Below are 13,307 nucleotides of genomic sequence, written 5' to 3'. Positions count from 1 at the left end.
CCAGCAGTTTATTTCAGCTCGCTGTTATGCTTCTTGAATTAGAAGTCCAATGCTGTTAAAAATTTAATAAATGCCTTTTTTCGTTGACAGAAATTGTTAAAAACCTTCTGATACATGTTTGGCGGGAACATTATTTCTGTCTATATTCTCAAGTTACTGCTGGCAGGAGCAGAGATTCTGTGTACAAAATCTGCGCCTCATTCTTGGATCTGAGTAGGGAGTATTCAGCAGTTTGGCATTGTTGTTTTAACATAAACCTGGAGGCAGGTGTAAGAAAGGAGGTAATCAAAAAAAGTTTTTCCTTTCTGTGTTTGTTCAATTATGATGTGAGTATTCACAGCTTTATACAAATAGATCAAATACAATCACAACACAATAAAAACTTGGTCCTTGTTTTTATTTTGTTGTGATTGTATTTGATCATCATCATCAAGTAAGCTTTATTCGGTTTTTGAGTTTAAAACCATAAAAGCAACAGAAAGAAATACATACATGCATAAATAACTCAACAATTCATTTCAAGATTAAAAGAAAACCGACTATTTAAAAAAAAATAATAATAATAAGTTTAGCAAATCAACTAATCGCAATAATCAAAATAATAGCCCAAGATGTACAGAGACTCCTTTTCACCAGGTATTATAATTCGGTGCTCGGGGTCCAGGATAAAAGTCATACAGGTCCCAGATACAGATGGGACCATCTCCAACTTTGGGCTGAGTAGATCGTAAATAAGGGGCAATGTTGCTGTGTTTAAATTTAATTAGTATCAAGTCCCCTGGAATATCTTTGGGCAACATCCCTAGCCACCCCACCCTCCTGACGCTCAGGATCCCGCCATCTAGAGCAGGTGGTAGCAGTCTGTTGTTTTTGAGCCAAAAGATGGCTTTATACAGCAAGTCCTGATGTAATTCACGTTTGCCCTGACTGAGTGGAGGGACCCCAGAAAGAACGGTGACGTATGGGGCGGCTTCAGGGGGTATATTGATTCGATGCCTTCTTTGTTGAGAAATCCTAGGAACTATGTTGGGGACATGTGCGGGATTAAAAGTAGCATTGCTGCCACTTGGATTGGGTGCAGTAAGAGTGGAGTCAAAAGATTGAACTTTCCTGGGAGCAATGATCTTAGGTTTTTCATGGTTGGTAGTGAGAGTAGAGCAAATGGGTATAGCAGTATTTTCAGTTAATGTATAAATCCTATTTACAGTTTTTTCAATACTGGTCAATCTGTCCCCCAAATCATTGATTTTTACAACCAGAGGTGACAATGCGGAGTTTAACAATCGCTCTATTTGCGCCAGTAGGGTCAATTGGGGGGGCGATACAGAGTCATTTGTTCGAGTCCCAGCCTTATCCGACATTAATAGGGTTGGTTTGGGAGGGGATAATGAGGGACTACAGCACAATTGGTCGGTAGAAAGGATAGTTTCGGGGGGTGAAGGTACATCCTGGGGAGTGCGGATTATTTGGACAGTGTCTCTGCCCACTATGGGGGGAGTTGATACATCCGGGCCATAGTTTGTGCCACACAGGGCATTCAGCTCCTCCCAGATGGACATAGTAGTTGGGAGACAGAACTCCAATAACAACAACAGTAGGCGGTCCAAAGCGGTAAAGATAAGAAGGATTAAACGTCTCTGTACCTCCTCCTTTGTTGCAGCCAAGTGGGGTGGCCCGTCCCGTCCTTCTCGGGTCCTCTGAGGGCCGTAGAGTGCCCGCCCTTTGCCCGCCCTTTGCCCGCCCTTTGCCCGGGCTTTGCCCGGCGTCCCGCGGAGCGGAGCTCTCCTTTTAGGCGCCTCCTGGCGCTTCCCTGGTGTGTCAGAAGCAGCGCCGCCGCTAGGGCCGCCGGGAGATGTAGTCCCGGAGCGGCGGCGCTGTGGGCTGCACGAGTGGACTCGTGGCGGCAACAGTGGGGGCTTGCTCTCCACCCCCCTCCTCTGGGCCGGTAAGTTCAAATGACCCCCGTCGTTATCTTTGGCTGCTTTTCGTGAGGCCTTTCTAGCTAAGGTTAAGCGAGTCCTTGCTTTCTGGCGAGCAGCCAGCTCGACTTAGGTGGACTTAATAGGCTCTTCTCCTTCCTTTTGAGGCTTGCCCCATTTGGCGTAAAATTCTATCAAGGAGCGCCCCCTTAGATACTTCTTAATGTTACTAACAACAGTATACAGCCAACCAACAGTTACTCACAGTGAAGCTTGCAGTGTGAGAAAATTCTTGAGCTTCTTATCCCAGCACTACGGTAGGAATCACCAAGCCCCGACCTCTGCTCCGGCTCCCGCTCCAACTCTGGCCCCAGCCATAGGAGAAAATTCCAACCGCGGACTGCCTCGGGCTGCCTCAGCAACTTCCATGTGTTTTCTGCCGCGTTCACAACAACAACATCCTCGGGGGGCCCCCAGAGCAGCGTGAAATCCAGAGGTAAGTCCTTTTTTATGCCCCCAGCTTCGTATTCGAAGCCCAGTAAATCCGCCGATAGGAACAGAGTCTAGTTATAAAATGTGAAACTCCCAGGTAGCCGAGTCTCCGAGACCAGCAACACTCCCGAAGGAATACCGGAGTGCCCCTTGCTTGAAACTTGAAACACGGGAGACGAGGCCGCGGCTCCCTGCAAATTGCCGCGAGAACAAAATCCGCAGTAGAGGGGGAATCCGGCCCAATGCAGCGTTCTTGCGGTTAGCGGCTAGCGTTCACCACCACCGCCGCCATTCCCCCATACCATTGTATTTGATCTATTTGTATTGGAATAACCTTTGCTATTTAGGAGTCAGTGAAACATAGATTACTTGATGTATTTTGAATAGGACCACTTTAGTTGTGTTTCACCTTTTATGAAGTATTTTCTATGTAAAAAAACCTTTTTTATCTTTGTAATAGCATTCATATGCTGATGTTTTTAATTGTACCAAGCAGGATGCTTTGGATCATTTCTGAATTTAATTATGTTTTTTAAAGAAATAAAATAATGGAAGGATAAGATTTCATGTGTTGAGACATATGTATTTGTATAACTAGATTACCAATGGTTGATTGTATAAAGCTGTGAATACTCACATCATAATTGAACAAACACAGAAAGGAAAAACTCTTTTTGATTACTTTGTATTACCCGGTCCTTTCTGGTTCACCTGGGAAACTCTTCTTGTGGAGGTACGAAAGGAGGTGCCGCTGGGTATGGGAGCATAGACTTAAATGCGTCTTTTCTAATATTCGCCTGACAGGGTAACTCGGGGCATCTCCAGCAGTTGTCTGGGGTGGCCGAAAGGGGGGGGGGGGTTTGGTTTAATTTTAATTAAAATTAATAATAATAATAATAATAATAACGCATATAACTTGCATTAGCTGGCCCGATCCAGTCCCGCGTCGTCTCTTCTTCTCTGCTCCTCTTAGGAAACGGGCAGCCTGGCTCCCTCCCCTCCTCTCAGCCAATCACAGTGCTGAATTGGCAGCGTTGTGATTGGTGGGGACAGTGCCCAGCTGGGCTCCTATGGGAAGGCCATTTTCTTCAAGTAGGCTGCATGCCTACAATGCGAAAATGGCAGAGTGCGCCTCACTAGTTTGGTTGGCCACAGAGGGCCGACGAGACAGTCAGGGCCCGCAACATTGGTCTAGCCACTCATCCCCTGCCTTGTTGCAGGCCCACCCACCGCCTGTCCCAAATTAAACCGTTTTGCTCTCTCGCAGTGCGAGAAGCAGTAACCTAAAGGTATTTATACCATTTTATGTTACTGCTTATCGCACTGCGAGAAAGCAGTGGGGCGACGCTCCTCCGCCCACATAGAAGAACCGCCCCTGTCACAGCCATAGAAATCACCAGGAGCAAAAAGTGTGATTGTTTCCGGGAAGAGCGGAACAGGCGCATCTTTATTTCCGGAAGAGCGGGAATAGGCTGCATGGCGCAGCAGAGATTGCATGTTTTACAGAGATCCAGGGCCGCTGTCAGCCAGCACTGCAAGTTAAGACCAGCAAGAGTGTTGGTACGTTTGTGGTGTAGTGTGCTTACTTGTCACAGCAATGGCAGGTATATGATTGACAGCGTCTGTTGCAAAGGGGTGTACAGTGAATAGTCCTGTTCGAGAGGGATGTTTCCTCTGTTCTTGTCATGTGGTATTGTGTTACAGTGGGGTTACAGTAAATAGTCGTATCCAAGAGGGATGTTTCCTCTGTTCTTGTCGTCATGTGATATGGTTACAGTGGGGAGTACAGTGAATAGTCTTATCCAAGAGGGATGTTTCCTCTGTTCTTGACACAATACAGTGTGTTCTTTTTCTCTATATGATTGAGTGTGTTCTGTTACAGTGGGGTGTGCAGTGAGTAGTATTATTTTTCAAGATGGGTGTCTCCTCTGTTCTTGTTGTCATACAATGTGTTATTTTTCTCTGTATTGTGTTACAGTGGGGTGTGCAGTGAATAGTCGTGTTTAAGAGGGATGTCTCCTCGGTTCTTGTGATTGACAGTTTTTAGACACTTTTCTTATTTACTTCGGTCTAGCTTGAGCTGCAGCCGATAATTTCCTTTCTAGAAGGCCTTGAGTTATTAGCCGTCACTTCCTGTTAGACGTGGATTTACATTGCTCCCCGATTGAATTGTTTTCTTTTACTACAGCTTGTAAAGCATTTTTAGGTGAAACCATTATTTTAGCTGCATCCGACTTTACGCTGCTGCCATCACCGGGTTCTGAGCGCACAGAATAGTACAATGAGCTTGAAATCTTCCACAATGAACAGATGCAAACTTTTTGAGGTTTGCGAGGGCCTGAATCTGGCTGACTTTCTCCTTTGTTTCTTCTCTTCAGGAAAAGATCGAGCAAGGGTGGCAGGTGCTTGGCACGGTCGGGAAGACTGAAGCCCTCGAGGGGGTCCCGGTCATCACCACGTCCGAATTCCAGTGGAGCCGGCCCACGATATTAGTGCTGGGTATGTATGATTGTCCGCAGCTCTGTTGGGTCAGTAGGCTTATAACAAGCATAGGAAGTACACCTTTTATTAATATTACTGGGACGCCAACCTGCCTTAGTCCTGCTTTAGGCTGGGGATTTGGGGCAAGTTTGCTTCCGGGGACAGACAGAGGGAGGGCGGGGGGAGGGCATGGGGAGGGGGGGGGGGTGTGGCTGTGGCTATGTGTGTCGGGTGTGGGTGTGTGTGGGTGTGTCTCGGGTGGGGGGGGTGTCTCGGGTGTGTGTGGGTGTGTCTCTGGTGTGGGTGTGTCTCGGGTGTGTTTGTGTGGGTGTGTCTCGGGAGTGTGTGTGGGGGTGTGTGTGGCTGTGGCTATGTGTGTCGGGTGGGTGTGTGTGTGTGTGTGTGGCTGTGGCTATGTGTGTCGGGTGGGTGTGTGTGTGGGTGTGTCTCGGGTGTGTGCGTGTGTGTGTGGCAGGTGGGCAGGTGTTTTAGTTTGTGCTTTTTCAAATAGCCATGCTTTTAGGGCGCTTCTGATGTAGCTCAGAGTTACATTTCTGTTATCCAGTTTCATGTTACCTATGGTTCGGTCTGGGGCAGAGAAGAATGCACTTTTCATAAGGTTATTGTTAAATTATTATCTACTGTTGTATAAGCAGTACATCTATATACATTTTGCAATCTACATTTTGCTAAAATCGCAGTATTTAATGGCCTTAACGCATCTAAAAACTGCTCGCTTCTGGATGCAGTACATTCTGTATTTCCAACCTGTTTCTTACCTCTACAATGTACAGGCAGGTGTACAGTGCAGTGTGATGTAAGCGTGTAGGAATGCTGTGTAGGTTAATGCGCGGCTTCGAGGCCTAGTGGAGCCGGAGTGTTGTATTCAGGCAGGTTGAGTCATCTGGTTGGATTACAATAACAAACGGTACTTGTTCAGTACAAAGAAGCGTAGCCAGTAAGGCCTTATAGGAGCTTCAGGTCGCACATGATATTATTGTTCAAGGTCTGCGATGTTGATATAAATTGCAGGACATGCAAAATGCTGATGTCGAAAACCCGTAATTTAAGTCTGTTCTACTCAGTAGTTACATCACACTTGAGATTACAAGTGCATTGATAACGTTGACAGAACTCTGCCAAACATATCCTAGAACCTGGAACAAAAGGCCAGAGGTGCGAATGCATTTTCTTGCCGCAAATTCTGCGATTTAGTAAATTGCAAGGTTTGCAACAAGAAAATGTGTTTTTCAAATGTACTAACCCCTTTCAGCTATTCGGTAACATCTTACAGAATCGCTAAATGGGCTAGGAAATCATAAGGAATCGCTATTTGGAAGGGCGTGTTTAGGGCATCCCTTCCACATACTGATTCCTTATGTTAGGCTTTAATGTAATGTGACCAGAGTGCCATAGAAAACATGAATATTTTACCAACACCTCAAAGCAGGTGGCAACCCTTTCTCAAAGGCAATAGGTCTGAAGGGGACCATGTCTCTATGTGACTGGTCCCAAAATTTTTTTAGGAGTATTCAGTGGTCCATGGGGTTTCCTTTATTTAAAAGCAATCCTAAACATGGTGGTCTGCTGACTTCAGCTGTCGACCATCCCTGTGATGGCAGTGAATCCTAGGGGGTCACAATTTGCCACCTACCTCATTAATATTCATGAGGTAGGTCGTTTATTAGAGCGCTTGGAGACCCTTGTGATAAAGCATTATGTAAACAACTAGTTAAATATCTGCACAAACAGTCGACCACTACACAGTCGTGTGTTTGGCCAGCAAACCGTGCACAGCCATGCACCATTGTGCCTGCTATCCAGAAGACATTTCTGATGTCAGTTATGGCCTGATTTCGTCAGTAAATGTTAAAGTGCTAAAACTGTGCAACTCCTAGACGTTACATTCCCTTTTCTAACTGTTCCTCAATACTTAATTCATGTGCTAATAATTAAAACTATCATGTATTGCTTGCTTTTAGATTTTTAATAGATGTACCATTTGTGTCAGCCTCAGTACTAATTAATCAATAAAAATACCATCGGGTAACACTTTAAAAAAAATAAAATATATATATTTTTTTTGTTAAAACCATTACTTTACACACAGGTAGTACTTTCAGCTTGTTTTAGTTACTTTCTTATATACTTATGCACTTTCTGTATTGGTGAGTAGATGCTTTACACAAATAATAAACTATTGTGGTATAATCTGATGCATTTTACTTTGTAGACAGACTTACGTTAACATAATTTGTGAAAGTATCAGTATATCGCTCGGCCGATGAAAAGATTGCGGATCCCTTTTCCTGTACGTGTCCCTAATCCCACTCCTTGCGTAAAAGCCTGAATTTGTAGTGTCGATCTTACCCAACTCAACAGTATTTGTTTTAATAATTCCCACTTTACATTGTAGCCACTGACCGCAATGTCATTTAATCTGAGTGACTCCAAAACAAGGCTGCAGACCCTGTCTTTGTGGTTGATCTTGCACCGCCATCTTGTGCAGCCTCCTAACTACCTTGCAGTCTGGTCTTGTGACATGTCATCTTACCTATGCGGGAGCTTCCTGTAATGTATTTACCTCTGCAGGCAATGAAGGTCATGGCATTTCCTCTGAGATGAGAAGCCTCTGCCAGATGATGCTTACCATACCACCTGGAAGAGTCCTGCACCCCGGCATTGAATCCTTAAATGTTTCCGTTGCTGCTGGTAAGATTACTTCAAGTAACTCATTAACCTCTACCACTTGTTAAAGAAGCCCATCAATTGGAGTTCTGTTGTTGACCATAGTTTCCCTCCTCTCTTTGCAGGAATAATGTTACACGGTTTATATGGACGGAGAACATGTTGATGGAAACGCTTTGGTTCGTCTTGACCCAAGAGTGGCTCACTTTTGATCACTTGTTACACTGACTGTTCTTATACATTTCCTGGTATGCTTGTCATTGGTTTTGGGCGGAAAATGGTCAGGGACTTCAGGAGTGCGTCTGAGGATACCAGACCCCATGTCCTGTAAATTAATGGCTAAAAATACTAGAAGCTTTAATGGAGCAATTTGAATCCACAGTAAATAGCAAACGGACCTGAAGAGCTGGAAGACACGTAAATAGCTCTTACGCAGTTCGCTGAGGAATGGACAGAATTTCCATTTTGTTGGCCCAGATCTTCTTGAAAATAGTTGCATTGATAGATTTTTGTTTTGTCACTTACTGCAAAGATGATGCTACGTTCTTTCTGAACCCGGGGTAGACATGAACTGTTTACAGGTGGAAGATGAGTAAATCCAGTAGTGCTAGCCCTGTCTGTGAGATCCAGAGAAGCATCTCTGCAGTTCGCCTGTTCAGAAATTCACAGACTTGAGAAATGAGTTGAGCATCACCAGTTTAATGTTGCCCTACTCAGTGGTGCATTTACAGTCCATGTAGTAAGCTGTTGTCATACCAGTAGCAGCATTCTCACTCCAGTGATCTAGACTTGAGTTGAAATTATGAGGAGCTTGGGGAGGGTATTGCGCCATTATCATTTCTGCCCAGGAATTGTGTATTAATGCTTGCGTGATGACTGACCATACAGCTACATAGATGTCCCCTCCGATAGTGTGAAGTAGCAGTGGGGCAGGTACTCGGAATGTGTGTCTGGACTTGTAGCTGAACTTAGGCCAACCTACCACATCACGCATCCTTGCACGTCTATTAATGTATAAACGGTAATCCAGTACCATTTTTGTATTTGCCCAAATATGTGTGTCACGGACAAAGCGACCAACCTATTTCTGTATACTGTATTATTTTACAAATGTATGTATCTAAAAATATGACATTGAAGTTGGCAGGTACAATAAAATATGCTTACCTAATATTTTGTGCCTCCTTGAAACCAGTTATTTTGCATTTACAGTCTGTAGGGTGAAAGAGAAGGATTTCAATAAAGTTAAACCTATGAAGATCATCGCCGTGTAACCACTTCATCATCTTATGCTTCTCTTACAGTCTTGATACTATGTTCAGGACTTCTGTTACGGGGGCTAACAAATCACATTAATGGCATCTTTTTATGGATGTGTGTCAAGCATTGGACTTAGCGGGCCTGCCCCCGGTCATATTTTCTCCATATTCACGTGGGGTATGTCTTTTCTTGCAATACATTGAAATTGCAATGATTTACGTAGATGGTACCCTAAAGGTCTTGCATGGAGAGTTTGATCATATACTAGTACGTCTTTGTGGTCGAACTACCTAAAACAAATGACTATAAAACAACTTAAAAGGTTCCCTATTGTTCGAATAGTTACACTGGGACCTAGTATATATCCAAACCTCTGGGGGGGAGGATATATATCCGTGTCGGCAGTGAAAGCCTTCTAACATGACTGTATAGGCACTAAACAAGGCAGGTCATTCAATCTGTTTTCATCTGACTTGCTTTACCTACTGCCTTCATGTTAGGTTAACAAAGAGAACGTTCTAAACAACCGAAACATCCTTAGTGTTGGCCAGTTATCACATGTTCAGTGAAGCTTTGTATTAGTCTTTAGTGCGATCAGAGGATCCAGAGAGATATCGAAGTGGATGTAGAGAATACAGGAACAGTTGAACAATCACACTCATTCTACACTAGAGCAAGGTGCCATCTCCATGGAGATCTATTCCATGTAATTTAGATATAAGCAGTTAGATAGATGAGTATCTAACCCTTGCGTTACAAAGACAAAAGCTTTAGTTGCAGATATCGAATAGGGAGATTCACAATGCCTGGTTCGCCCGTTCACCGCCGTTCACACTCCAGCAATTAGCTTTTCTGATCAATAACTTTGATTCATATTACCACCTGGAACACTTGAAAGACCGAAAACTACTTTACTTTTTTTTTTTTTTATAGTTTTTGTATAGGTTTTCATCATAACACATTAAGGTAGAGCATAATGAGGGAAGGAAACACATTTACATACAATATTATTTTCTCATTCTGAGGTATACATTATGACACTGCATTCAGAGTGCACTTAAGGGATGTGCACTAACCGTCTCGCCAGGCAGGTATGGGATGTGCTCGAATGATGAGTTGAAGGTTCCACTCTTTGTACGTGACCTGTAGTACTTATCCAGGTTAGACAATGGCAAAAGGGTCCTTTGCCATGCTTGGTCTGGCTATAGAACAGAGTGGGGCATCTGTGAAGGGTCTCAATCAATGATAAATAAATACAAGCGCAGATGTGCCCAAATATCTTTAGGCCTAGATGCACAAGGGATACTTTATTGACTGGTGTCCAATTGCTAAATACAACGCACCAGATCTTTCATCTAGTTCTTGGTAGTGTGTTTCTGACTGCACCCCAAAATGCAGGTCATCTGCGTTTTAGCCAACAGGAATGAAGTTGTTGGAGATTCCTGACCTTGGGTGAAATGCCCTTGAATCTCTGTCTAGTCTATAACTACTATAGGAAATATTTAGCAGCAGGGACTGTGTGCAGTCCTTGCCGCAACCCTTGTTTTACACCTGACATCCGGGCAACGCACTGACTCGATTTGAAGCATAGTTTGTTAGACCTGGCACCTTGGCATGGGTCTCCCTTCCATTTTTTACCATTGTAATGTACCAACGTATAATCGTTTTGAAGTGATGGCAGATCCGGGGTGGACTTATTGACCAAAGGGAAAAAATCTCCAGGGCTCGGGGTATGATGAATTTAATTCCGATTATACCATGAATAACTGGGAAAATATGAATCGTTGGGATATGTGTGGGGAGTCTGTACCAACTCTTTTGACAACCGAAAGTGTGGAACCAAATGATATTAGTACTAGCTGGGAAACTGTGAATTTGGTGGCAATGTGTGGGGAGTCTACTCCAATTCCCGGGGTATCTGATAAGGATGATCTAATAATAACTAACACTGTTGGTATTCGGGAGGTTATGTATAATAATGAGGGTAAAAATCGAGATAGGGAGGAGCATGAAGGAATTCTAAGAAGCCACTCTGGGGTGCCCTCTGCAGAAGCAGTTCTTATGGATGGTCCCTGTTCAGGGAAGATGGTTTCATGGAACATCGCGGGGTTGAGCAGCAAGTTGGCATCCCAAAACTGGATAGACTTCATCAATGGTTTTGATGTATGTCTATTCCAAGAGACATGGGCCTGCGAACCTATATTCCTTCCCGGCTATCTAAACTTTGCAATCCCAGCTACTAGAGGCGAGAGGGGCCGACCGATGGGAGGCCTTACAATTTGGGTACGGCAATGCCTACAAGCAACTATCAAAGTGGTGGATTTGGGTTGCAAGGACAGCCAAATGATAAGAATGGCGTCAGAACACTGGGGAGGGATAGATATCTATAACATCTATGCCAGGGGCAGTATCATAGGAAATTCACCCATTATAGAGGCTCTGTCCACTTTCCTGGAAATGCAGTCCCTGGGGAATAAAGTTGTAGTAGCTGGTGACCTAAACAGGACTTTCGAACCATTGGATAGCTCCGATGATCCCTTGCGGCAAGAGGAAGACATGCAATGGGGCGTTCCAATTTTAAATTTGGCCCCGGTCAGGCGGTGGACGAAAGATATATTACAACTGAATGCCATTTGCCTAGAGCAAGGACTAAGAGCCCTAAATGGGAGAACGAAGAGCGATAGGGAAGGTGCCTGCACATTCGATAATGGTCGCAACCAAAGCAGGATAGACTATGTCCTTTGTAGCCTAAACTTGTGGCAGTTGGTATGCGACATGGAAATCAAGGGCAGATTGGAGAGTGATCACAATCCTCTGTGTGACCCATAATTGGTGGTTGGTTACATCAGGGAACCCCCAATTGATTGATGGTCCGCTGCCTACTATGGCCAACAACATGCGCAGACTTACCTGGCCGAGTGTATTGGCTAATGCAGAATCTATGGCATTTATAAGTTCTAAGGTGGACATTGCAATCACCGCTATGGAGGATGCAAACCCAGTAATTCCAGGGTCTAGGGAAATAACTGACATACATGACAAGCTCTTTTCCCTTCTAAAACCGCACTTCTTGAGGCCCCGCAAGACAAATAGTAAACTACTACCAAAACCGGCTAGGTGGTTTAATCAACAGTGCAGGGAAGCCAGGTTAAGTTTGGGCAGAGCAATTAGGAACAGGGACAGGGCAGCGATTAGTGACGCCAGGAAGCACTACAAAGCTAACATATACCTAGCAAAAAGAACATGGGATGAAAAGCATTGGGCCGAACTAAAGGAGGCATCGGGGGCTATGGATTCCAGATTATTCTGGAATATTGTTAAGTGGGGCAGAGGTGGAATCCCAGACAAACCCGACAATAATGTTGCTGAAGGTGCTTGGGTGGATTATTTCAAACCCCAATATGCTGAGACTGCAGAGTTTAAGAATGTGGAAGCAATTTCAGCTGTATTCCCTATTGGGAATTTATTTACCCTCAAAGAAACTGAAGTCACAATATGCACTGCCCCCGGGGGAAGGGCCCCGGGTTTAGATGGTGTACCCTCTGATGTTTTTACAAACGACAAGGTGAGGTGGGCCAGATATGTATTCCTTCTGGGAAACGCTATTGCGAAGGGAACAGCTGTCCCCAAACTATGGAGGGGAGCGACCATCATACCTATATATAACCAGCATTTGCAATGCAATAGGTCTCGCATTAGGAAAGTTTGAGCTATTGGTCTTGTAAATGACAATTTTTTTATTTATGTGTTGGTTTTGAAAATAGCTAAATTAATAGCTTTGTCATTTACAATGCCTATAGTTATAACTTTCGCAAATGTGACACCTATAGCATTTGTAATGCAACATATGTTGTATTTACGTGACTTAGATGTATTGATATTACAAATAACTACAATTTTTTTCAGCATGCTATACACCATGGGAGTGGATACCCACACCCCCACTCCATGACACCACACGCGTCCAAACACAAGGCACATAAGGGTGTTACACTATAAAGCCCACCACAGACTCCCAGGCGGAATGAAGGACTCCAGTTGAGGGATCTGAGTGGATTTTACCTGCGGTAGTAGGCCTTCTCCTCACAGGTTTACCCTTAAAACAGACTGTGTTCTCAAACTATTGATCGAGCTGTCACCATCTGGTAATCTCCTCATAGCTGGGTTTGAGTGACAGCTGCCTCACTCTGTAATAGATAGGGGTACATTTTAAGTGCCCCCTGCTCAGCAAATCATAATGTTCTGCAGTGGACAGTCAAAGAAAACAGATGGAACATACAGTGGACTCACAGACTGAAGTACACCGACGGAAAAGCAAGCAGGGAAGTCAGTAAAAAGTAAAAAGGGGCTAATGGCATGGTTGTTCGCACAAAACCCAATATCCTCTGCCTTTGCCCATTACAGTTCCCACATTTGAACTGCTTCCAAATGCACCCATTTCCCAGCAATATGATGTTATTGATATTA

At 44.2% G+C, this 13,307-nt stretch overlaps 1 protein-coding gene across 2 annotated transcripts in view; it reads left to right on the top strand.

The window, feature by feature from the left end:
* Positions 1 to 8,753, top strand: part of MRM1 (mitochondrial rRNA methyltransferase 1) — a 108,720-nt gene extending 99,967 nt beyond the window's left edge. Inside the window, exons 4-6 of one of the 2 annotated variants that reach the window (XM_078679783.1) lie at positions 4,790 to 4,910; positions 7,485 to 7,604; positions 7,706 to 8,753. In XM_078679783.1, coding sequence (XP_078535909.1) covers positions 4,790 to 4,910; positions 7,485 to 7,604; positions 7,706 to 7,746 — 282 coding nt within the window. In that variant the 3' untranslated portion in view covers positions 7,747 to 8,753. The remainder of the gene's footprint in view (positions 1 to 4,789; positions 4,911 to 7,484; positions 7,605 to 7,705) is intronic. The other variant, XM_078679782.1, reaches the window with a different exon arrangement.
* Positions 8,754 to 13,307: the final 4,554 nt, after the last annotated feature.

This window comes from Lissotriton helveticus, chromosome 3_1 (genome assembly GCF_964261635.1).
Source record: "Lissotriton helveticus chromosome 3_1, aLisHel1.1, whole genome shotgun sequence".
In the NCBI taxonomy this organism is placed as follows: domain Eukaryota; kingdom Metazoa; phylum Chordata; class Amphibia; order Caudata; family Salamandridae; genus Lissotriton; species Lissotriton helveticus.
The sequence above is the reverse complement of the archived record's forward strand: the minus strand, read 5'-3'. Positions and strand labels throughout refer to the sequence as shown.